The sequence below is a fragment of the Arvicanthis niloticus genome, chromosome 29 (genome assembly GCF_011762505.2).
Source record: "Arvicanthis niloticus isolate mArvNil1 chromosome 29, mArvNil1.pat.X, whole genome shotgun sequence".
In the NCBI taxonomy this organism is placed as follows: Eukaryota; Metazoa; Chordata; class Mammalia; order Rodentia; family Muridae; genus Arvicanthis; species Arvicanthis niloticus.
The window spans coordinates 16,940,075-16,965,269 of NC_133437.1; the positions used below are offsets into that span (position 1 = coordinate 16,940,075).

The following is a 25,195-nucleotide window of genomic DNA, read 5'->3' on the forward strand; positions in this document are numbered from 1 at the left end:
AGTCCTCTCTGAAATATCCAAAGTCTCTCTAAAATTCCAGAGTTTCTCAACTGTCAGCTCCTGTAAAATAAAAGTCGCACATTTCTTATTTAAAAAAAATGAAAAGCCAGGGAGGGGCACTGTGGCAATCAGATCAAAGCAAAGATCAAAGTTCAGATTTCTGGGACTGGGACTCCAAAAACTGGGGTCTCCAACTTAACTGGGCTACAGCAGCAGCAGCAGCAGCAGCAGCAGCAGCCTCTCCTAGGCTCTCCTCAGGGACTCTGACCCTGCCACATGTTGCCATGCCTCAACTTCTCTTCATGAAGCCCTCAGTCCTGGGGCTTCTAGTGCAGCTGAGGCTACATCTTCACCAATGGTCTCCCAGCACTTGGGAGGCAGAGGCAGGTGGATTTCTGAGTTTGAGGCCAGCCTGGTCTACCAAGTGAGTTCCAGGACAGCCAGGGCTACACAGAGAAACCCTGTCTCAAAATAAAACAACAAAACAAAACAAACAAAACAAAACAAAACAAAAAACAAAACAAAAAAAAAGATAAAAGATAAAGAGATGGGCGCATATGTTCTATGGAGGTGTGGTGCCCACACTGAGGTATCCCTTCCCCGTATAGCATAGAATAGAGTTTATTCAGGGCATGGGGAAGCGGGTAGTAGAGCAGAGAAAGGCAGAGAGAGGGAGAGAGTAGAGAAGTAGAAAGCTGGCCATGAGCACGTGGAGGGGGGACGGTAAGAAAATGGGGAGAGGGGGAGAAGGGAAGAGCCAGGGAGCTAGAGAGCAAGGAAGGGGCAAGCAGTCCCTGTTACAGTGGGTCAGGCCTACCTGGCTATTGCCAGGTAACTGTGAGGCGGAGCTTAGATAGTATGCTAACACACATTACTAAGTTTAGCCATCAGTACCAGGTACATACAGCCTTGGATCCTCTCTAGATCACAGCTTGTGTGTGTTGACCCCAGATTCTGTCTGAATGATGCTGGTCTCTTCTTAATCCTAGCGTTGGCCCCAGCAGACGAGTATCAATTATTCAAGGGGTTCTGGACTCTTCCTAAGTACAGCCAATTCTTCAGCCTCAGCTGACCAGAACCGAAGACACTCGATTCAAAATACAGAATGTCCCTGATGCAGTCTTACAAGGACTCATCAACTTCTCTCTCTCTGAAACTTCACAATCCAGCCATCTATCATCTGTACTGTTCTCAGCATTATTTTCTCTTCCAAACTCCCAATAGCCCATCAAGCTCTGACTACTCAATGGCCTTTCTAGTCCCAAGTTCCAAAGTTGTTATAAACTCTCTCAGACAATGTGGGCAGGTCTGTCGCCGTGACATTGTGCTCTATGCTAGCCATTTCAGTCTTTCAATTGTTTCGATAAATAAAACACCATGGCCAAAAAGCATCTTGTGGAGAAAAGGATTTATTTCTTGCAACTCTCAGTTTATACTCCACCACTACGGGAAGACAGGGTAGGAACTCCAGGAAGGAACCTGGAGGCACGAACTAAAGCAGAAGCCATGGAGGAACACTGCTTACTGACTGCTCACCATACTCAGCCTGCTTTGTCTTGTAATTCAGGACTGTTGGCCCAGGGGTGGCACTGTCCACACTGAGCTGGGTCCTCCATCAACCACCAAGTAAGAAAACGTCCCCACAGATTTCCCAACAGGTCAGGCTGATGGGACATTATTCTCAATTAAGATTCCCTCATCCCAGATATGTCTAGGTTTGTGCCAAGTTGACAAAAACAAACAAACAAACAAACAAAACCAACCAACACAGGTCCTAATAGACTTTATACAGGATGAACACAGATCACAGAACACAATTGTTTGTAATATTTAAAGTTCAGCAGAGGGGATGGGGGTATATAGTTCAGTGGTAGACTTTTCATGTAATGCAAACCAGGCCCAGAGTTCAATCCCCGACACTGACAACAGCAAAACTCGACAGAATAGAATGCTTCATTAGTTTCCTTCCTCTAAGTTGTGAAAATTTTACTGGGCTATGTTTTTATCTGCTTTTAAATCAATTCTTGAATTGGAAACAAAGTTTGTAATGACAATTTCTAAATTTAGCAAAAAGTTTCTCAAGAGGGTTATTGCTTGGCATGGTGGCACACGCCTTTAATCCTAGTACTGAGATCACTGTGGATTTGTGTGAGTCTGAGGCCAGCATAGTCTACCTAGTGAGGCCCTTACTCCAAAAAAAAAAAAAAATAGTCTACATTTTGTCTTTAATAATAAAACACACACACACACACACACACACACACACACACACACACACACACACACAATCACTGCTTTCATTTCAGTATGTGGTATTTTAAAATATTTACCTCTATCAAAAAAGAGCTTCAAGTTCAAGAGAGGGAAAAAAAAACCCAAATTACAAGTTACTTATTTATAGTTTTGTATGTACATTTATATATAATTATATTGTAGAAATGAAAGCTAGTTTAGTTAATTTAAGAAAATTTTTGTGGGGAGACTATTTTACCTGCTCTGCCAAGAACTACAATCTTACTAAAATAGATCTGTGATTGCTTGTTCCTGAAAGAGCCGCATCAAAAGGGCCCTGACTGTACAACGACCTTCAAGTTAGGAACACCATGTCTCCCTTCAAAAAGTATGCAACTAGTACAAATAAATAAAAACAAGGTGTTACTGTTTCTGTTGGTCTCCTAGCAGCACCTCTGCTCTTGTTAGTGAACCATAAATATAAAGGATGCTTCTAACAAGATAAGTTCTCAGAGTTGGGAGGAGAAGATACCTCTAGATCTGGCCACAGTTATTTGAGATCTTTGATCAAAGATTGAGGAAGAGTGCACACAGATTTTCTTTCCTTTTTCTCGCTGACAATCTCGTGTAGAGTTTCTTTGTATAAGAAGCAAACAAAAAGCCAGAGGCGGTCCACAGATCAGGTCAGTCCTTTAGCATGGAGGTCTATAGCAAGGAGCTGGGTACCGTCGGGAGTTTGAGTTAAAGGCAGAATTAGGCTGGATGTGGAACCAAAGTTGCTGCCCACTTTTGGCTAGAGAATTGGCCTTGAACTTCGGCTGTCTGAGCTAGTCCTGGCCATACAGCAGCATGCATTCTTCCTGGGCTTGGCATGGATGACAGAAACAGGTCCCCTGAATATGCAAGCAGAGGCTGGGGTTTGATCTCATTGAGCTTCATGAAGGCCTTAATAGCTTCAGCAGTCACAAGGCTGGCTTGGGTATTGCTGGACCCTGGGATTCCTGTATGCTAGGCAAGTGCTGTCTGTATCACTCTCAGATGCTATAGGCTCTCATGCTTTGTCAAACTTGCACTCCAAACCATTACGCGGTTCCTCTCTGTTGCTGGGGTTTTCTATTTCTGGGAATGGAACTTGGGACTCAGTGCCTGTTAAGGCTGGTGTGAAATGGCTCTAACTCTCAAGGGAACGTGAGACAGTTTATTCTGGGCCAAATATGAATAGCCATGGCCTGGGAACATAGTTTCAGGTTGGCTTGAATGACATTGTACTGCAGATGAGGGTTCACGAATGTTTATAGTCTCAGAACAAAAGAAACTCGTAACAATGTTTTTACCAACCAATTTGGTGGGGACATTATCTGAGAAGGATACAGTAGTAGTGGGGAAATAGCTACAGGTTACAGATGTGTTCATAACACTTACCCTTAGGGTTAGAGGCTAGTCTGACAAGCAGTACATTCCGAAGGATTAATAGTGAGATTATTCAGGTGGGCAGAAAATGATTAGTAAGAGGACCAAAGACAGCACAGATTTTTTTTTGATCTACAACATTCCATCTTTCCGAAATCATGAAGGCCCTTCTAGTCTGCCAGACTTCAACACTAGTGTGCTAAGAAAGAGACACCACATAGCTTTTTTCAGAAAGCTTCAGTTCACACCAGGCAAGCATCCTACTATTGAACTACATTGTCCTGGTGCACAAACAGTAAAGCCACCTGCCTGTACATGACGAGGTGTTTGCATCACAGACCACACAGCTCGTCAAGGGGCTGAGGCCAGAAGACAAAAATCACGAATTACTTCTTTCATTTCATTTAAACACACTCACTAATACAAGTGATGGTTAAGTCAGAGCTTCAAAGAGGCCATCATTTCCGGGCTGTTCTTAGTGAAGTTAGAATTTGCAACTTTCTGACTTTGGAAGCTCAGGCTTTTGTTAATGTTTTTGGGTACCTTAGTGCACATGTATATTTGATATGTGTACAAGCCATTTATTATTTTTGTCATGTTGAGGAAGGAACTCATGCATGCTGGGAAGTTCGCTGCCATGGAGTTCCAGGCCCTATCTCCAGGTCATTAAGAGGCATGCTTTCTCTCTCTAGGATACTGACACCCATACTAAGAATACCCAAGCACTAGCATAGGTTTGGCAAACAAAACCAAATCGGGACTTCATTAGGTCTCTGATCCTCACCCAGTGACACCCAGTGACACTGGGTGAGGAGTCTGCTAAAGGAGTGGGTAAGTTCCAGCTCGAAGGTTTGTACAATTTACACCCCTCCTCCACCTCTTGGGCGGTTTCCACAAAGACAGAAACTCTTGGTGTCAGACTGGTTTCCCCAGGGGCTGAAGTTCTAAGTCTAGTGACCGCCCTGCAGCAAACAATGAAACTCACTGTGAAGGCCCACGTAGGTCCTGGCTCTGAGTAACAGGCTGCCACCCAGCAAGTTGCTTCTCCCACACCCTTTTATTTTTAGTTACAGCCACTGTCTTCATAACTTTTCTTAACTCTCAAGTAGGGGCCTGCTCCGTTGTGCGTGTTACTCTAAACTCCTGGATCTAAGACGCTGGGAATAACTAAAGTACGAATTTACAAAAACAAAACAAAACAAAACAAACAAAACCCCCAAAACCCGTTTCTTAGTCTCTACCTCCTGAAGTTCCAAGACACTATAGGCAGAGGCTCGATCCAGTGAAGGTCAAGCCCTGGGTTGTGTGGCGGAGGATCAGACACTAGGATTGTCAGCTTGGCCTTTTCACTTCCTGAGGCTTTAGGCTAAGCTATTTAAGCTACTTAGGCTTCCGCTATCACTTTCCTCACACCGGTACAGCAATGTTTATCTGAAATACTTTTTCAGTAAAAAAGGGATTGGTGTAAAATTCATACTAACAGAAATGGTTTTACTTTTGAAGTAACCGTGAGAAGAGATTCAGGTAGCGAGCAAAACTTGGCGCTCCCTTGGCATCCAACAAGCAATTGTTGGAATCCTTTCAACGTGGGTCGGTTAAGAGGAAACAAGGACCCCAACCTAGTTCCTGGCTCCGAGATCGACTCTCGGTCAGCTCTCTAACCACAGCCCCCAGAGTTCCGCGGGAACAGCAGGTGGAACAGCCAGGCGCCTGGGGAGACCTGGCATATGAGGGGGTGGTACCGATCGCAGTCCGGTACCAGTGGTGCCGTCGTGGAGGGACCAGCGCAGGACAGTGGAGAGGGAGTCTTTCTCTAGGGCTCCAGTTTTTACTACCGAAGGTAAGCGGATCGAGTTTACCGGAGCCGGGGCGGAGGGGCGCCGCGAAACCCGGCGGGTCGGTAAAACCCGAGGGCTTGTAAAAAATGGCATTTCCCCAGTCTAACCCCGGCGGAAGTGCCAGAGAGGAAGAAGCCCACTGCGCTGCCCGGGAAGGGGCGGGGCTACAAGCCGTGGCAGGGCCGGCCCAGGGGCGGAGCCTAAGATATGGGAGGAACCTGCAGTAGGGACGGTCTCAGGGCGGGGCCTGTGGTGTGGGGCGGGGCTTGGCGGCGGTTGTTTTCAGGCCACGGTACGCGGCTCTCAGCTGGGCTGCTGGGCTAGGAAGCTAGACCAGCTTCTTCAGACGCGCGCTCGCGGACCAAGCCGAGAGGGCCCGAGTGACGGCCCAGCGGGCAGCGTCCCCGAGGTCGTCGGCCGCGGCGATGTCTGCCCGGTGCTGTGCTGGCCAGGTGAGCGAGGCGGGCTGCCTCACGGGTTATCAGAACCGCGGAGGCGAGCGGAGCTCGGGTTCAGGAAACCCCGTGGGCGGGAAGGGACGCGGGGAAGCCCCAGAGGCAACCCCGGCGACCTCAGAGTTCAGCCTCCGGGATTCCGGGGTGGCGGGGCGAGCGGATCTGGAGCTGAGGATTCCATCGGTTCCCAGGACGTGTCATCTCCGGTTGGAGCCCCGAGTAGTGTGGCTCTGAGCTCCGCAGCTCTCCTGCCACTGCACTGCCTATGGGATAAATCCAGGAAAAACGTTGGGTTGGACAAGATCTCTGTGTCTATATTCTGAGCACAACTCCTCAGTTCGGGCAGGGCGACCGCGTTTGGCATCTCCAAGTCTAGAACGTGGGGCTCCGTATTCACGAGAACGCCTGGATATCCGATTTGCAAACTCCTGGACACAAGCCTGGGCGCAGGGAAGGCTCAGTCCTGCTTCATGGGTTTACCGACCGGATCCTACCCAACCCTAACTGGGCACGAGCCTTCGCTCCCTTCTTTGCAACTCATCTTGCTGGAACCTGTTTTGTAATCTTGCCAGTTAAATTCACAATATTCAAGCCATAGGCGGCTCCTAACTAGAGAGAAATTATTAGGTTTTAGCCCTTTAATGCTAATTTCCCTTCTTCCTGAAGGGTTAGAAAAAACAACAGCGAACTAGGTAAAGCCATCTGGATGTTTTTCTTCCATGTTGTCTTTTTGTTAGGTTTTAAGGGGTTATAAAAAAACAAAAACAAAACCTGGAATCTGATCGTGGTGGGTGGGCATTCAGGTGCAGGACTGGTCTTGTTTACTTTGAACGTTAGGACAATGGGGCCAGCTTTTAGTGCTGTAGGGTTAAGCTGTGTCTCTGTACTCATTGGTTTTAGTGGCCAATAGTCTGTCCTGTCCTCTTTGAGGTGGCCCTGTGGAGTCATCTTGATTTCTGAGGTCTCATACTGTACATAGCATGCAGTATGTCAAGCTGGCCTTTTCAGAGTAGAGGAAATTGAGGCTTTTTGATCTGAGGTAAAATGATGCTCCTCCCCTCAATATCAGGCAAGGGAGGGCCAAAGGAATGTGTCCCATGCAGGCTTTTTAGACCAAGAGGGGCCAGAAAAGATTGTTTTCAGAAAACTGCAAAGTCTCTCTTTTTTAATGTGGTGCTGGAATGGAACCAGGGTCTGGTTCTTGTAAGTTCTAGGCTGGTGCTCTTGAGCTGCACCTCCAAGGCCATTTTCTTGTTGTTTTGTGATACTCTTCCATTTAATGCAGCACTTTTCATTGTATAGTAATTGCGTATATCTGGGGCCATCTGCCCTTTTCTCTTGGAAGCCCCTTGAAGCTCTTTCCTGACCAGTGCTTGATTTCAGGTTCTGAGAAGTACTGTTAGTGCTTAAGTGAGCTTTTGAAAAAATGTTGGTATGAGTGATATTTTGTTAGGATTTATGACTTGTTTCTAAAATCCCCCTCGTAGGACTTTGGAAAGAACCAAGTCCTGCCCATCCCCACAGCATAGTAACTTCTGCTTCTCAGTGCTGCTGCTGAAGGTCTCACTGTGGTAGGTTTCCGTGTAGTGAGCAGTCACTCACACCATGATTTTATGTAGCTGGGAGGGACTGCTGAACCAGGGCAGGAGTTTATGTGACGGTGTGGGATTCAGCTAAATGCTAGAATGCTTGCCCACAATGCATTTGGCTGGGTTCAGCCCCTAGTACAAAATGAACCCCTCAAACCTCACACCATCACCAGAAGCTAAGTCTGTCAGTTGTAGCCATATTGTCTTACAAGCTAAACGCTAGGAGGAGGGTATATTATTGTAGGAAGCCACATCTCTGCTGGCAGTGACCTGTGTGTACATAAGTGAAAAGATATTCCGTAAGCATGTAGTCTTGTAACAAGGCTGGGTAATAAAACAGCCTTGGGAGGGTTGGGTGAGAAGCTTGTCTGAGAAAATGCCTCTAGAATGGAGATGTAATGGAGAGAGTACAGAGGCTGGAGAGGAGGGGAGAGAACTCGCTGGGCCAGATATGACTGGAGATCGGTAATCCCACACAGTGAGTCATACCCTTGGTGAGTGCAAGACTCATTGGGCAGGACAGGAGCCAGAGAGTATGGTAATTGCAGCAAGCAAGGAGAGCACTGGGCACAACTCCTGGGGACCAGGTGCGTTCCTGAGTGACCTCAGTTTGAGATAGTTTCTTTGTATGTCACAGGTTCCGGGATGGCCAAGAAGAAGGTCTCCAGGTCAGAGAGGAGATGACAGTGAGCAAATAGATCACCTATAATATCTAGATTGTTGCAGTTTCATTTGGTTACTTATGACTTCTGTGGAAGTCCTTGAAAGAAACCATCAAAAACATAACTTGAAGAGATGTTAGCAATTCTGCAGCCTTACAAGTACAGGCCCTGTTCTTGCGATGTATCTAACAGTGGCTGTCATCCTGTGGGTGGGGACCCACTCGGGGGTGGGGGTGGGTTGAACAACCCTTTCACTGTGCTTGCCTAGGACCACAATTCATAACAGTAGCAAGATTACAGTTATGAAGTAGCAATAAAAATAATTTCATGGTGGGGGGGGGTCACCACAACATGCAGAACTGTATATAGGGTCCAGTGCTGACCTAACAGATCCTCACTGGAGTGTACGCATTCGTCTGATGGTAGCAAGAGAAACATAGTGAGCAGGGGTGAACTGTGGGCTGAATTGAACTTGGGAGATTGCTTTGGGCACTGTGAAGGCTGGACTGGCAGGGAGAAGGGAGGTGACCTAAGGAAACAGTCCCAAGTATTCATAAGCTGTTCATTTAGTAAATACTTCTTTTTGTTTGTTTATTAAAAACCAGGTCTTGCTATGTAGGCAAGGCTGGCCCAAAACTTGTAATCCTCCTGCTTCATCCTCCCAATTGCAAAAATTAAAGGTCAACACTACCTGTTATACCTGGTTGCAAGGTGGTTTGTTTTGTTTTTCTCGTTTATTGTGGCTGGCTTCAAACTCTGTGAAGTAGAGACTAATTATACACCTGATTCTTCTTCTCCCTCCACTTTTGTGTGCCATCATGCCTGGCTCCAGTCAGTATCTGTCTATCTATTTCTATGTCTGTCTATCAGGCAGGCAGTCAGTCAGTCTGTCTGACTATTTAATTTTGTTTTTATGTGTTGTATGTTTGTGTACCATATGCCTGTCTGGTGCCCTCAGAAGAAGCCAGAACAGGGTGTTGGTTCTCCGGGGGCTGGATCCAGGGTAACTCTGGGGTCATTTCTTTAGCCCCAGTGGTGAGTATTGCTTCTTTGTGTGTCATACTTCTCTGGATGTGCCATGTTTGAGCTCTGCTGTGAACACACATCCCTTCTTGATAGAGCTTGTATTCTTGCAGCCTGTTCTTATTGTAGTTCAGGGAGTAGAGAGTGTGCTACTTCAGTGAGGCTTTGGATGCAGGAGTGAGTACAGGGGGGTATTATGGACTTTGTTTATAGCGATGGATTAGAAACGTGTGGGGAAGAGAATAGTACTTGGGTTTGTTTGTTTGTTTTGTTTTTTGAGATAGGGGTTCTCTGTAGAACAGGGTGGCCTCGAACTCACAGAGATCTGCTTGCCTCTGCCTTCTGAGTGCTGAAATTAAGGGTGTGTGCCACCACGCCCAGGTTAGAGTTTGGATTTTCTGTGCACAGGTGGGTACTGCCATGTAATGAGGTGAAATAGGAGGTTGATGTTTGACAAGGAAACCCATAGTTTTCTTTTGGCTTTGTGGCCCTTGAAATGCCTGTTATTAAACCCAATGAGATTGCAGAGTGTTGGGATTTGAATTGATGTTTAAATCAAAAAAACCTTTAAGATTGCAGGTAAAAATTTTGGATTTGGGCAAGCAGGTAAAAGGCTGAAAAAGACAAGTCACTGTCCTCAGTTTTCCTTATCTGTAGCATAGGTGTGGTGGTATTTAGATTACTATGAGGATCACATGTGCCAGTAGTCTGCCAGTCTTCTCTTAAGGTTGCTCTATCAACTCTTGATACTTAGATTTGCTTGGCTGCTGGCTAATGGAGCAGGGGTTGCAGGGGAGAGGCCATGCAGCGAGTGCCTCCTGGGTTAGAGAATGATGATGACATGACACAGGACTCTAGGGACAGAGGGTAAATAGAGATTTAGGGTCGGGTTGGGAATGAGGGTGTCAAAGAGCTGTGACACACTGTTAGAGGTGACATGAGATGCATACTTAAAAATACACGTGTGTGTGTGTGTGTGTGTGTATATATATATATATATATATATATATATATATATATATATATAGAGAGAGAGAGAGAGAGAGAGAGAGAGAGAGAGAGATGGCCCTTCCAAGGCAATTTGAGTTGAGAGTAAGAGTTGTCAGGGTTTCCTGCAGGCAAGTGTAAGCATTCATAATAATTGTAGTGGTGATGGTGGTGATGGAAATTTATATCAGTGCCCAGTATGTTGTATAAATATATTGTTGTTCTGGATAACAGCCCTGTTTACCACAGGTGAGGCAACTGAATTGCAAATAAATAAAAAAAAAAAAAAAAAAAAATGGAGCAATAGACTGATGTATCCAGACCTTTGATACTGGTCCTCCAGGCTTTGGTTGGCTGACTTCTCTGCTTGACAGTTGTTTCTTGTTTTTCTTGTTAGTGCAAGGCACAAATATGTGAGCTCCTGAGGGGACATGGCGCTTGAGTATTCGGTGATCGCCGTTCTGGTAGATACTGTCAGCTGCCAGTAGGGAAGGGGGAGTAACTTTTGTTTCTTCCTTCTTATCTGGGCCACGTTACAAACACCACAGTAGAGACTTAAGTTCTGCCAAATACACAAACATTTGCTGGTCTTGCAGCTTTTCCTGAAGCTCTGGGAAGCTCATCTCTTTGCCTTTTTTGATGTTATGGCATGTGTATTGCATGAAAAGTTCGCTGGGGCAGATGCGAGCACCTTCTAGTAGAGAGAACTTCACTGACTTCCGAATGGGCTGAGGCAGCCACACTAGCAGGGCTTCAGCCCATCTCTGCAGCCATGTCCCACAAGGGTAGAGGTGCCCAGATGTTTACAGGCAGGTCTAGACATCTTCTATCCTCTCTTCCTCTATCCCTCCCTCTTGTTCTCCCTCCCATCTTTCCTCCCTTTTTTCTTGAGACTAGATCTAATGTAACTCACACTGTCTTTCAACTTGAGAGTTACCCTGAACGTCTGATCCTTCTGCCTCTATCTCTCCAGTGACGGGATTGCAGGGACGTGGCACAGCACCTAGTTTATGGGCTTGCTTGTTTGTTTGTTTGTTTGAGACACGTCTCATCATGTAATTCTGACTGACCTGAGCCTCAAACTCAGTCTGGCTTTGCTACCCGAGTACTGGGATTAAAGGCACGTGTCACCACGTCTGGAAAGATCATATTTCTTGATCATTGAAGTTTTCCTTAACAAAAACCCACCTCTAACGTCTATTATGCTAGTTAACAATGCCTTTAATGCTACCAGGGATTGCCATCCATTGTCAAAGGTTTAAAAACAACAAAAAATGGGACCTTTGTTAAAGCATAATGTTCTATTGGCCAAGTATTGGGTAAAGAAGTGAACTTCCATTTTGTGCAGAGTGAGCTGCTTGCTTGGTTTTTATGGCACCTTGCTATGTAGCTCTAGCAGGGCCCAGGCTGGACTCCTGCCTCAGCCTCCTGAACAACAGTGCTGGAACTACAGGTGTGGCCACTTACAGTCTTACAGTCAGCCTCTTACAGAGGGAGTAGGAAGGGGGTGGGGTGGTGAGTAGTGGCCCAAGTCCAGTTTAGAGAGGGAAGAAGAAGAGTTAGAGAAGGCTGGCTGTTGTGATGTGTCAGCTCTGCCTGCTAGCTGGTTCTGGTCAGTCTGTCAGCTCTCAGAGCTGGAGCCCCAGTTATGTGGATGATGTCTTAAACCAGTGGGCTTAGCCGTGCAGTGGTAGCACACGCCTTTAATCCCAGCACTTGGGAGGCAGAGGCAGGCGGATTTCTGAGTTCGAGGCCAGCCTGGTCTACAGAGTGAGTTCCAGGACAGCCAAGGCTATACAGAGAAACCCTGTCTCAAAAAACCAAAAACCAAAAACCAAAACCAAAACCAAAACCAAAAAACAAGAACAACAACAAAAAGAATCTAAACCAGTGGGCTTTAGTCTGTGAGAAAGCACTTCTGCACCAGTGTCCAGCCTTGTACTGCCCATGGGGGATTGGTTCTTCTCTGTGCTAAAACTGCAGATGCACAAGTGGCTCATAAACATGTTCTACTTGTAGAAATAAGAAGCAGAAATCCTCACTTCAACACTTAGACTGAGTCCTCTGACCCTAGTGACTTGTGATGTCTGATACAGACATTTAGAGCCTGACCTGAATGAGTGGCCAGTCTCAAGCGACACAGATGGAAATCCAGCATTTGTTACCTAACAAGATGGTGAAATGACCGGCTAAGTCCCTACATGAGCAGTGCATAAGATAACATGACAAACTATCCATGCCCTCTCAGGCATGAGCCAGCCCCCCCCCCCCCCCACTCATACACACACTCATTCTCTCTCTCTTTCACTCTCAGAATTTGCATGCTACATCTATGCCTCTCCTTGCAAAGTATTTTGAAGTACATTTTTAATTATTTGTGGAGTAGCCTTCTGTTTTCACCTCTGTGTTAGAGGGGGTATTGAAGTCATGTTGCCAGGCTTGTGTGGCAAGCACAGTTACCCACTGAGCCACCCTCTGGCCATATTGTTAAGTATTGATTGATTGACTGGTGCATGTGTATACACTTGCATGTGCTTGAGTGTTAGTATTAGGTTTTTTGCTCTGATAATTTTTTTTTCCCATTAAAAATAATTTTTTTGGAGAGGATTTTTCTGTGTGTCCTTGGCTGTCCTGGGACTCATTCTGTAGACTAGGTTGGCCTTGAACTCAGAGATCTGTCTGCCTCTGTCTTCTGAGTGCTGGGACCATGCTCTGATAAATTGTCTTAACTCTGTGCCGTCAGCTCATCATTGTCATCTTTGGCACAGCAGATTTTACATGTGATCTTTGCACATCCTTCTTTGTACATTTAACTGTCTTTGGTCCACTCCTACTTGAGACTGTATTGGTCTTGTATTGTTACAGTTTGTGGTTCAGGGGAATAATAGCAAGAAAAGCCAGTACCAGGTGGGAGAGATGGCTCAACAGATAAGAGCAGAGTTAGCTCTTCCAGAGGACTCAGGTTCAGGTTCCAGCACACACTTGGCAGCCAACAAATGTCTGTAACTCCAGTTCCAGGGGATTTGACAGCATCACATAGACATAAATGCAGGTAAAATATGGATGCACGTAAAATAAAATAAAATAAAATAATTAAAAAAAAGAGAAAAGAGAAAAGCAGGTACCTGTTGAGTAGAGAGAGAACTTTATTTTGCTTTGTTTGTTTGATTTTGGAGACAAGGTTTCTTTGTGTGGCTCTGGCTGTTCTGGAACTCTCTGTAGACCAGGCTGGTCTCGAACTCACAGAGATCCTCCTGCCTCTGCCTTCTGAGTGCCAGGACCAGAGGTGTGCGCCATGCCTGCCTGGTAGCTGTTGAGATTCTGAAGAGTGAACCAGGGCTTTGCATATGCGTGGTAAGGACTTAACTGCTGTACTGTATCCCTCACTGTTAATGTTTTTGAGAAAGAATCTCACAGAAGACCAGGCTGGCCTTAACCTTGTAGTCTTCTTGCTTCAGTCTCCCCAGTGCTTGGGTGCAGACATGTGCCACCACACCTGGCTCCAAATGTTTCTGGAAATTAGTCGATTGAACCTACAGATGCAGAAACAGAAAAAAAAAAGAGGTCTCTTGTATTTGTGTTTCCAAGGGACAGGAGGGAGCTTGAAATCTCTTAGTAAATGCTCTAAAAAGGGGAATATTAGCTACAGCAGACAGTGGCTTCTTTTGTCAGCCCTCCACTTTTCCACACAGGAAGCTTAGTTGTGTGTGGCCTGATGCTCTTGCAAGTCATGTTGAAGTCAGGCCCACTTTCCTAGAACTGGAGTTTGGCTAGAGTCATAAGTGCCCAGGATCTTGAGGTCTTATTATTTCTTTTGGTGTGCTGATAGGTTGGTGCTCTGGCATCTTCTGAGTTAGGGGTAACTGGAACCGATGCAGGAGGTTTGTTATAGGTATTAACTAGTCTTTGGGTCAAGTGATGGATCACCTTGGGGTTGTAGGACAGCCCATGAAGATGTACTTAAAAAGTAAATTACAGCCCTGGGGAGATGCCTCTTAGGAGTAATGGCTGTTCTTGTGGAGGACCTAAGTTTGTTTTCCAGCACCCACACGGGTGGCCCACAATTGGCAGCTAGCTCAAAACTGCCGGTAACTGCAGCTTCAGTGCCCTCCTCTGGCCTCTGTGAATACACGTGTACACACACACACGTACACACACACAAGCACACAAACAAGCACACAAACACACACAGATATGCATGCACATACATGCACATGTACAGAGAGTTACGCATACAAATAAAAAATATACATTACACACCATAAAATCCTTCATTCTCCTCTAGAAAACCTAAATATCTACTTTTAAGACATAGACAGCTAGATAAATAATTTCTCGTGTTGACTTGTAGAGTTCTTGCAGACTCTGTGCTTAGCTCTGTCTCTAGCACCTGACATTTCTCTAGTGCACTAGAAGTGTGTCCTGGCTAGCACAGTGTGCGGCATCTTGTATACAGAACATGCACCGTGAGTGATCTAGCTGAGTGCTTTGATGAGGGTTACAAAGCCCTTGTCCTCCTGGGCTTTGTTGAGTCCTCACCTGTCGGATGCTCCCGCCCTTGCTTGGAAGGAATCCAGGCACAGATTTATTCTTTTCAAGACTTTTGAATTATGTGACAGTATTGTGAAACATTGAGGGAAAGAAAAATCCTTTATCATTACCCAGAGAGAACCATGTTTTGATATTTAATACATCCAGTTATTTTTGTTTAATATATGTGATTTTACTTGCAAAACTGGGTCACTTCAATCATTTCAGTCTTTAACTTTGAGCTTTTTTTATACATATATATATATATTATATATATTTTAAATATATTTATATACTATGTATGTTTTAAGTATATATAATATATAAATATATATATTTTAAATTTAATTTTATTTATTGATATACACACACACACACACATTATTATCCAATGAGCCAACTCACTGTTTTGACATTTTTCCTGTTCTATTGTGCCTAGTGTTTTGGCTACATTAAATTTGAGTCCTGTCATTATCACCAGTATGGGGCACTTTAGTTTTCTAGTCATTTACATTTTTTAGCATATAAAGTGCAGGCAGAATACAGTCTCAACCATGCTGTCAGGCAGTGTCCTATTGATGGAGCTGTGGGCTGGTCTAGTTCACAATGAACTGATACTGGAATAGTGTCCAGGCAGTTTCTTAGTAGGGTTTAGCTACATTCCAGTGTTGAGGAGATAAGTCTCTGCCCCTTTCTTCCCTTGCACAGTAAGGGAGTGAAGAAGGTTGCTGGGTGAGCTGCATACTTGGCATGAAGGTGGCTCCCTCACAGTTTTTCCCTTGAGTTTCGTGATAGCTGACCTGGGCTAGCTGACAAATGGCTGTAGGCTGGATCTTTGTTGACAGAATAGAGTACAAAGAGGGCTCAGGAGGTTGGGGAGCCACTAGTATAGAGGAAATGGAAAACAGGTTCTGACTAATCTCTGAGCTAAAGAGATAAAGTCACACCCCTACCCCAGGGCTTGCTCCCTGACTGGTGTTTTCCATGTAAATATTGCCAGTAGATTTCCCACAGACAGTATCAGGCAGTGAGTAGACTATGAGTCTCATCAGTTTCACTCAGTACTTGCCAAAGTGTTTTAATATAATCATCCTTAAAATCCTCAGAGAAAGCAAGACAGTGATTCTGATGACATGGCTACTTCTAGTCTGAGCTGTGTTAAGTCCAGTTGTCTGGAATCTTTTGATACATTTTGATCACACACACACACACACACACACACACACACACACACACACACACACACACGGCTTGCTATGTAGCCCTGCTTGGCCCATGTTGTTAGTTTCAATAAGAATGACCCCCCATAAGCTTATATGTTTGAATGCTTAGTCAACAGGGAGTGGCATTTGAAAGGATTAGAAGGATCAGGAGGTTTGGCATTGTTGGAGTAGATGTGCCTTTGTTGGAAGAAGTGTGTCACTGGGGGTGTGGTTTGAGGTTTCAGAAGCCCAAGCCAGGACTATGGACCAGGATGCAGCTCTCACCTATTGCTTCAGTGCTATGCGTGCCACCATACTCTTAGCCATGATGACAGTGGACCAAGCTTCTGAAACTGTAAGCAAGCCACCAGTTAAATGCTTTCTTTCATAAGAGTTGCTGTGATCATGATGTCTCTTCACTGCAATAGAACAGTAACTAAGATAGCCTGTTACTTGCTGTTAGGTCAGACTGGCTGTGAACTTGTGGCAGTCCTCCTGGCTCTGCTTTTTAGTGTTGGGATGACAGAAATTCTTTTCCCTCCCAGGCAGGATCTTAACTGTAGCCGAGGCTGGCCTGGAACTCACTGCAGTCTTCTTGCTTCAGCTTCTCCAATCCTGGAATTGTAGGTGTTCACCCCTCTACTAAGAAGGGTTCTTAGACAAGCTGCTAGGCTTGTAGAAACAGACGTTATGTGCACTTGCTTTTCCTTCCCGGATCAAGCTGTTTCTGGAATTGAAAAGCTGTTAAGACCTCCGTAATGAATGCCCTTGCTCCAGTACCCTTGATCTTAACCCAGAGCTGGACAGTGATGGCCTACTCACCCAATGACTAAAGCTCTTGTTCCCTCGTGTCACCCGGAGGCAGGCAGTAATGCTGGTGAGTTTTCATTTCATATTGCTGTCTGTCAGTGGAGTTCAGTGTTATGATTGAATATTCAGTGCAGTATTATTGGTCAAATTACCAAACTAGGCCACTGTGATTATCCTCAAATACTAGGCTTTCTAAGTGGTCAAAAGAGACCAGAGTCTGTAGCCTTAATAAAAGAGCATTGTAAAACCTTTCCTACAGTGTCTAGTTTGTATATTAACGATTATTTTATTTTCTTATGAATGATAATTTAAAAAAGTTTTTACAGTGTAACCTGCAAGTCAGCGTAGAAGTTAGTGTACTCGTAGGAAATTCAATCAGAGGTTGGGTCTGCTTATATAAACCATCTGTCTGCATTCAAGGGAGAAGGCTTTTGCTCTTGGCCTTTCTTCTGTAGTTTGCCTTGAGATTAAAGTTGCTGAAGTGTTCGGAAAGCAGCTGCTGTGGAAAAACGTTGTTGGTCTGGGCTTGCATCACAGAGTAAGTTTTGGAGTGCTGTGGGTTTGAAGTCATGTTGCATTAGGAAGAAAGTGATTAGATAGCATTCTTTGCTCCTCATGAGACTCTGTCTAGTCAAGAGAAAAGTAGGACAAGCTCATATACAACCTCAAGCGGAGTCGAAGGAAAACTGGACTTCTGTTTATACAACACTTTTATAAACTGACTAATTGCATTTTGAAACAAAGCTTGTAGAGTCTTTGTGGAATCCCCCCTTCCCCCCCCCCCCCCCCCAGCTCATTCTTGGACTCTGCTAGTACTTTAATGGAGGGCTGGCTCTCCCAGTTGGCTCTGATCTTGGTTCACAGGAACCAAGGAGGAATTTGGTCTTTTCTTCCTAACTTCATGCCCTGCTCTGCAGTGGTCACTCAGAAACAACGGCAGTGCTTTGTAATCACGGTAATGAAACTTGTCTGACTTGAGGTTCTGTATCCATGGCTTTGCTAGTGTTCTGTAAGGACCCTAGAGCACTTTTGACTTACTCCATTGGCCTGCAGATTTTGTTCTAGAGCTCACAGAATTCTTAAAGCAATTTGTCTGTTGGCGTATCTTCACTGGCTATCCAGGATAATGTACATGAAAGGCTTATCCACTTATCCACACCCTGTGAATCAGTGCTTAGTTTCTTAGGGTAACATCCCTCCTATCCCTCCAGGAGCTTTCTTCAGAGCTCCTGGAGGGTTATACACCTCAGCTTTGGAGGGAGCTCTCTGGGGAAGAAGAGGTGGATGGGGTTGTGTAGGGTCTTCAGGGTAGAGGGATCTGATAAGGACATGTAGGGTAAGTCAGTCTACATGAGTGGGCTGGAGGGATCCCGTGTGGCCCTGCAATTGTACACACAGCTATGTCTGTGTACTCTGAACATGTTTCCCATAAGAAGGCTCATACTCTTTGCTTTGTCTCAGCCTTGCCCAAGAATATGTTACCGGAAGAGAGAGAGAGAGAGAGAGAGAGAGAGAGAGAGAGAGAGAGAGAGAGAAGGGGAGGGGAGGGGAGGGGAGGGGAGGGGGAGGGGAAGGGAAGGGGAAGGGGAAGGGGAAGGGGAAGGGGGAAGGAGGGAGGGGAGGGAAGGGGAAGGGAAGGAAGGGGAAGGGGAAGGGGAAGGGAGATAGATGAGGGTTCCTGTGATGGCTCACAGGAGGGAGGGAGGGAGGGGAGGGGAAGGGAGGGAGGGGAGGGGAGGGGAGGGAAGGGGAAGGAAGGGGAAGGGGAAGGGGAAGGGAGATAGATGAGGGTTCCTGTGATGGCTCGCCTGGTAAAGTGTTGGTAGCCAAGCCAGGTGACCTGAGTTCATTTCCTGGGACCTATCTGGTTGAAGGAGAGAACTGACTCCTGCAAGTTGTCCTGGAACCTCAGCTTGCGTATTGCTTGCCCACTCCCATACACCTAAAAGTCTACACGTCCCATTGAGCTTCTGCACTGTTAGAGCAGCCATTATGAAGCTGTGGAGAGTTACATTGAATTTTACACTTTTCATTATCAAATTTATTTTTATGTACCACCAAACCCCAAAACTAGAAAAACCATCCAGGCTGTCCTGGGACTCACTCTGTAGTACAGGTTGGCCTCAGACTTGCAACCCTATTGCTTTATTGTTATGAGACCACTATGCCAGAAACAGATACATGATTTTTTTTTTTTTTTACCATGGTAGAATTCATTAACAATAAATGCACACAGTATGTCAGTTTCTTTGGCTGCAGTTTATTGAGTAGTCCTGTTTGGACCACTGGGCTTACCTGCCCCAGGATCTTCTTACAGCAGAGACCATAATGGAAAGTGGATATTTGTCACCATATACATATTTGTTGTCAAGATTCTAATGTGGAGTCTGGGAACGCAACAGAATTTGACAGGTTCTTCAGCACTGGGAAACAGAATTGGCCATGGAGGCACAAGTGGGGGCTGGAATGGAGAGGTCACAAGCCAGGAGCATGGGTGGTGGCATGCTAGTGCACAGTGGCTTGTGGGGGAAGAGGCACTGCAGGAGGCAGGTACTGAGGGGTGAGGATAGGGAGGTGGGAAGGGCGGAGTATTACCACTCCCCCCCACCCCCCACCCCCACCCCCACCCCCCGCCTGAGAGCAAAGACTGCTGAGGTTTCTCCTGTCTCCTTTCTGAGTATCTGCCCACCTCTAGGGTCTGGGGAGACGGGTCTGTAGTGAAGAGCACCCACTCTTCCAAAGATCCTGAGCTTGGCTCCCAGTACTGTATCAGCTGCCTTATGGCTGCCTGTAACCCCAGCTCTGGGCAGATCTGATAGCTTCTTGTGCCTGCACACAAAGACAAGTGCCCCACCCACCTAAGGGTAGAATCTCTTTTATTAGTTTATGGTTCTAAATGTTAGATTGCTCGATATATATGTGTAGTGATGTCTCCCTTATCATTCTTGGTACCGGTTATTTAAGTCCCTTCTCGGCTTGATTAATCTAGCTATGGTGTTTATTGGTTATATTTATATTCACCACCATTACTGTCATCATCACCACCACCACCACTACCACCACCACCACCATCACCATTGTGGTACTGGAGATGGAAACCCAGGGCTCTGCATATGCAGGACAAGTCTTATATATTATACTTGTCCTTGTTTATTTGAGACAGGCTCTTTTTTTGCTCTATATATCTCAGGCTGGCCTAGAAACCTAAAATTAATAAATTTATAGATATAATTACGCAAACTTATCAAAGTGTTCACAATAAAGGAGTTTAGTTCTTTCTAACATTTATTTATTCATGTGTGCATGGGCCCCTGTATGAAGGCGTATGTGTGGAGTCACAGAACAGCTTATAGGAATCAGTTCTCTCCTTCCAGCATTCAGGCTGTCCTGTGGCCCCCTTCACTTGTTGAGCTGGCCTGAGTGTTCACATAAGGCATCCTGCCACCGTCTCCTAGTGTTAGGGTCTCTGGGTCATCTGCTTGGCTCTCACTTTATTACTCTTGTGGAAGATAAGGCTTTTCTGCTTTTCGTGGTCAGCTTTCATTTCCCTTTTTTTCAGTTGTGAGATAAGGCCATACTGTGTAACCTAGGCTTGCCTGAGACTCGGGGTCCTTTCGTGTTAGTCTACTGAGAGCCAGGAGGTACTGCAGGTGTGCTGCACCTCTGCTGCAGCCGTTCACCTTCTCTTTACTAACTCCCACTTTGTGACTTCTTTTTCTCAACTTCGTGAGGCAGCTGCTCAGACCATTATTTTCTCAAATATGCATTTAAAACTATATCACTGGCCGGGCTGTGGTGGCGTACACTTTTAATCCCAGCACTTGGGAGGCAGAGGCAGGCGGATTTCTGAGTTTGAGGCCAGCCTGGTCTACAGAGTGAGTTCCAGGACAGCCCGGGCTATACAGAGAAACCCTGTCTCGAAAAACCAAAATAAATAAATAAATACTGCACTCCATGTGATCATACTGTATTTTCATTATCATTCAGCTCAAAGTATTTTTCTAAATTCTTTAATAATTGTTTTTTGAACTCCTGGTTATTTAGAGAATGTGTTGTTAATTTCTGGTTATTTGGAAATTTTCCAGGGGCGTTTTTGCTACTGTTTTTTAATTTTTTTTTTAAATTTAATTGCATGATGCTTATAGACTGTATTCCCTATATATATGTATTCATTTTATGCATCTCTGTGTGTGTGTTACCATAGAGCTAATCCAGAGCTTTAATGCATTTTAGACAGATACCTCCTAGCTGTACCCCCAAGTCCTTCTGTATTCCCTTTTGATTTGTAGTCTCATAGCCCAGAATGTGGCATAGCTGGGCAAATGCTGTATGTTCTCTCGAAAAGAACATACATTACAGTTACTAAGTGTTCTCATTGGTTGATAGTGTTGTTCAAATTTTCATCTTTCTAGAATTTTGTTTTGCTTTTTCATTTTTCTTTTTTTTTGTCTAATTCTATTAAGTATTGGGAAAATGATGTTAAAATGTCCAAATATGAGTCTGTCTCTTTCATTAATTCTTTTTTTTTTCCTTACTGTATTTTGAAACTTCATTAGGTGTGTGCACATTTAGAAATATATCCCTTTAAATAAATTGATCTCTTTTTTGTTGTTATTGTTTTGTTTGCATATTTTGGTTTTCTCAAGACAGGGTTTCTTTGTCTAGCCCTGGCTGTCCTAGAACTCATTCCGCAGACCAGGCTGGCCTTGAAGTCACAGAGATCCATTTGCTTCTGCCTTGAGTATTGGATTAAAGGTTTGAGCTACCACATCTCGCTAATTGATCCTTTTGTCTTTGGAAAATGATCCTTCTATCTCTGGTAATACTCTGTCTTGAAGCTTTCACTTAGTATATATGGCTGCAGCATTCCTTTGATACACATCTCAATGTCCTTATTAAAAGTGCATCCCTTATAGACATCACATAGTCAGATATCTATGTCTATTTTGCTTTTGACCTAATCTGTTAGTCTCTACCTCTGTGTGAGTGTGTAGATCATTTACTCTGTATTGGTTTGAGAGATTTGGAAATAATCTACTGTGAAAACTTAAGTTTGAGCCAGCAAAAGTATCTTTATTCAAAAGCATATATATTAGGGAGATCACTGGTTTTGGGATGTGTCATACCCAAAAGCATGCACACCCCAAAGCGTGTCAGTGGGGTGTGTGTGGGGGTGGGTGGGTGTAGGGTGGATGGGACCAACAGAACAACCTTTTAGGACAGAAAATCACAGATTAGGAGGGGCGAGGGGTGTCCAAGTTCATGCATACACTGGGTACCTCACACCTGATATTTTACATGGCTTTCTTTATCCTGGGTGATTTCCTTGAGGGGTGTGGGTGTTTGGAAGAGCTCCTAGCTGAAAACTAACCAGTGAAGCATAGAGTGGCATATTGTGGTCTAGTTTCATCTGAGACACCTGGGGCCAGAAGCCATTTCTCGTAATTCAGCTGTTTCTTACAACGTAGCTATGGAGACTGTACAAGATGGAGTCCCTGTAGCTAAGGAGGCCCCAGCAACATTTAGTCTAAAATTCATATTCTTGGGGCTTAGAGCCATGAATTCTTTATGTATGTGTGTGCATGTGTGCATGTGTGTAAGTTGGAGAACAATCTGCTAGCTTTGTTTCTCCCACGTGTGGATTCCAAGGATTGAACATAGAGATGGCACATGCAAGTGATGGGTACAGTGAGCTTTAGGTTGTTGGTCGAGGCCAGGGTCTAGCTGATTGAAGCCTGGTCCTAAGTATGGATTTAAAATTTGCTTTCTTTCGGTTTTGGTTTTATTCCTGCAAGCAGCTTTAGGCAGTTCCTTCCCAGGCAGCTAGAACATGAGTGCTAATTTCCCCCATTCCCAGGCTCCTCCATTTTAACCTTGTTTCACTGCTTGTGTCTGGCTGACTGTCAGCAGTAGACCAGGCTCAGCCACTCACCCAGAAACAAAAACAGCAAAAGAAGTTCATGCTGGAGGAGGAAAGCAGTCTATTGAGAGAGCCACAATAGGATGGGAAGGATGCTGGACCCAGCCACTACCTTCCTGCCTTGGAGAAGCTAATAAAGAGCTGTAGGGTCCTGTGGGGAGGAAGCAAAAGAGCCTGGGAGGAGCAGGCAGAGCCAAGCCTCTTGCTCTGGTTGTCGTCAGCTTGGCTATGAGTTCAGTACAGACTAGCTGAGTGCTGGCTACTGTCTACTGATAAATTCAGTTCCCATCGCTGGAGGCTTATCTGGGTTCAATTTTGAGACCCTGCCTCAATGAATAAAGAGAAAGGTGACCATGGGAGATAACTGACATCAGTTTTCAGCCTCCATCCACACACTCACACACATGCACACACAGTCATACATGCACACACACCACAGATAAACACACACACACAAAACCTTTAGCATATATTTTAGTAGTATTAACTTAATCAAATAAACATCTATCTCACTGTTTTCTTTGAAACAGTGTATTATAAAGGGTCATAAGTAGTGTCTCTTACTCTAGGCTTAGAGCTCCCGGGATAGTGGAGGTGCATCAGTGTGCTGTGCACTCGTACAATGACTGCAGAACCCTACAAGACAAGCCACGCCTCACGGGCAAAATCCACACGGGGCACACTTAACACCTTCTCACTAACACATTTTTTTTTTTTAGAAAGCTTGAGGTTGAAGAGATGGCTCAGCAGTTGAAAGCATTATCTGCTTTTCCACAGGACCTGGTTTCAATTCCAAGGACCCACATGGTGGCTTACAGCCACTTGCAACCTCGGTCCCAGCGGGTCTGACACCCTCTTTTAGTGTCTGTGTGCACCAAATATGCAATCGGTGCACAGATATACATGCAGGAAGAAATACATCTATACACACAAAATAATTATTTTAAAAAAGGAACCTGGTGAAAATAGTGTTAACCAATTTACAAATTGAAGGTTGCTAAGAATAAGTCTATGGTAAATTTGTCACTTCACTTTGAAAAAGACTTAGCATGCTTGTAATGTAGAGGTAGATGTTGGAAGTTACAGCCTTGGGTTGCTGTGGATTCGGAGGAGGAGGAGTATCTGCCATTGGATGGAGGCTGGTGCCCAGGTCTGCTCTGGTGGGTTCAGCACCACTTGAATTTTGTACATCTTGATTATGATTGTACAGCTGGTGTCTGGCGTCTCACAGAGAAAACTGCACTTCCTGTTGAGCTTTAATAATCCCTACGGCCTAAACCCTGTTGGAACTTGGTGAACTCTCAAAGTAAGTACAGAATGAAAAGCCTAGAGGCTCTGGACTTGCAGCTTTCTTCTGTTGAGATGTGAGTGAGGTCTGGATTAGGCAGGGAGCCCTGGACATTCAGCTTCTTAGGGATGCTCTCATGTCACACTTCTGTTCAGCTGTGAGGTCTGGGGTGGCTCCAGCAGGCTCCTTTGGAGCTACTCCCAGAAAATCGGTGCTGGAAGGATCTGGCCCTCTGACCCGTCTATGTGTTGCTTCCTTTTACTGTCCTAAACAAACAGCTCCAGAGGGAGGATCTTCCAGTCTGGAGTCAGCTTTTCTTTATTGCCAATGACCTCTGGCTCAATCCTTCTTCCTGCTAGCTTCCCAGGACAGAAAAACTTAGCCGTGTCCTGCATAAGGACATGGTCATTACCATATAATGAGAGTCATAAGGGGGGCGGTATGGTAGGGTGTGCTCTTGTCAATGTAAAAATACAGCTTTCATCTTAAAGAGAGTAAGAGAGAGTTTATTATGGAGTCATTCTGAGTGACCATGGCTTGGAATGTAGGTTACCCCATGGGGTGGTTTGTAAGGATGTAATTTGAATGTAAGAATGTAATTTCAGGTCTCAGCTTGAACTTAAAATTAAGAGATCCTTGAATTTGAGTTTCAGCTTCCACTCAAACATTAGCTGCCCCCGAGGCACATCCCTGGGAGAAGCATATTCCAAAGACTCAAACAAACATTCCAGGAAGAAAGACCCAAGATAGGAGTTTGTCAGGGAGATGAGCCCCTAACACAGTATACCTGGGTGAACAGAATCCACTTAAGCTGACCCTCTTTGGTGTAAAAGATAAGGTGCAAATTTGAGTTACTTAGAAACTGGGCCTGGAAATGGCTGTTTGAAATCCTTTATGGTCTAAGAAATAATTAACTGTCCTTGTGAACTCTGTAAAAATGGTATATAAGCTGTCCTTAACTTTAGTTCAGGGTTCTTCTTGCCTGCATGCAAGAGAACCCCAGTGCACTGGTTATCATTATCAATAAACCTCATATTATTGCAGCAAATCCCACCTGTGGGTGTTTCTGGGGGAGCACATTCCCCAGTTTTGGATCTTTAGGTTCAACAGTTTGAATGAGAATGACCCCCCCCCCCCCTAAATTTGAATGCTTGGTCTACAGATAGTAGAGATGTTTGGGAAGGATTAGGAGGTGTGGCCTTCTTGGAAGAGGTATGAACTTATTGGAAGAGGTGTGTGTCACTGGGGT

The 25,195-nt window shown here is 45.0% G+C and overlaps 1 protein-coding gene and 1 pseudogene across 1 annotated transcript in view; one reads left to right on the top strand and one right to left on the bottom strand.

Moving 5' to 3' along the window:
• The window catches only part of LOC143440246 (spermatogenic leucine zipper protein 1-like), a 37,856-nt pseudogene extending 32,283 nt beyond the window's left edge, over window positions 1–5,573 (bottom strand).
• Window positions 5,574–5,733: 160 nt separating this feature from the next.
• Window positions 5,734–25,195, top strand: part of Serinc5 (serine incorporator 5) — an 86,571-nt gene continuing 67,109 nt past the window's right edge. Inside the window, exon 1 of the mRNA XM_076927142.1 lies at window positions 5,734–5,932. Within this exon, the coding sequence (XP_076783257.1) occupies window positions 5,906–5,932 (27 nt within the window). The 5' untranslated portion in view covers window positions 5,734–5,905. The remainder of the gene's footprint in view (window positions 5,933–25,195) is intronic.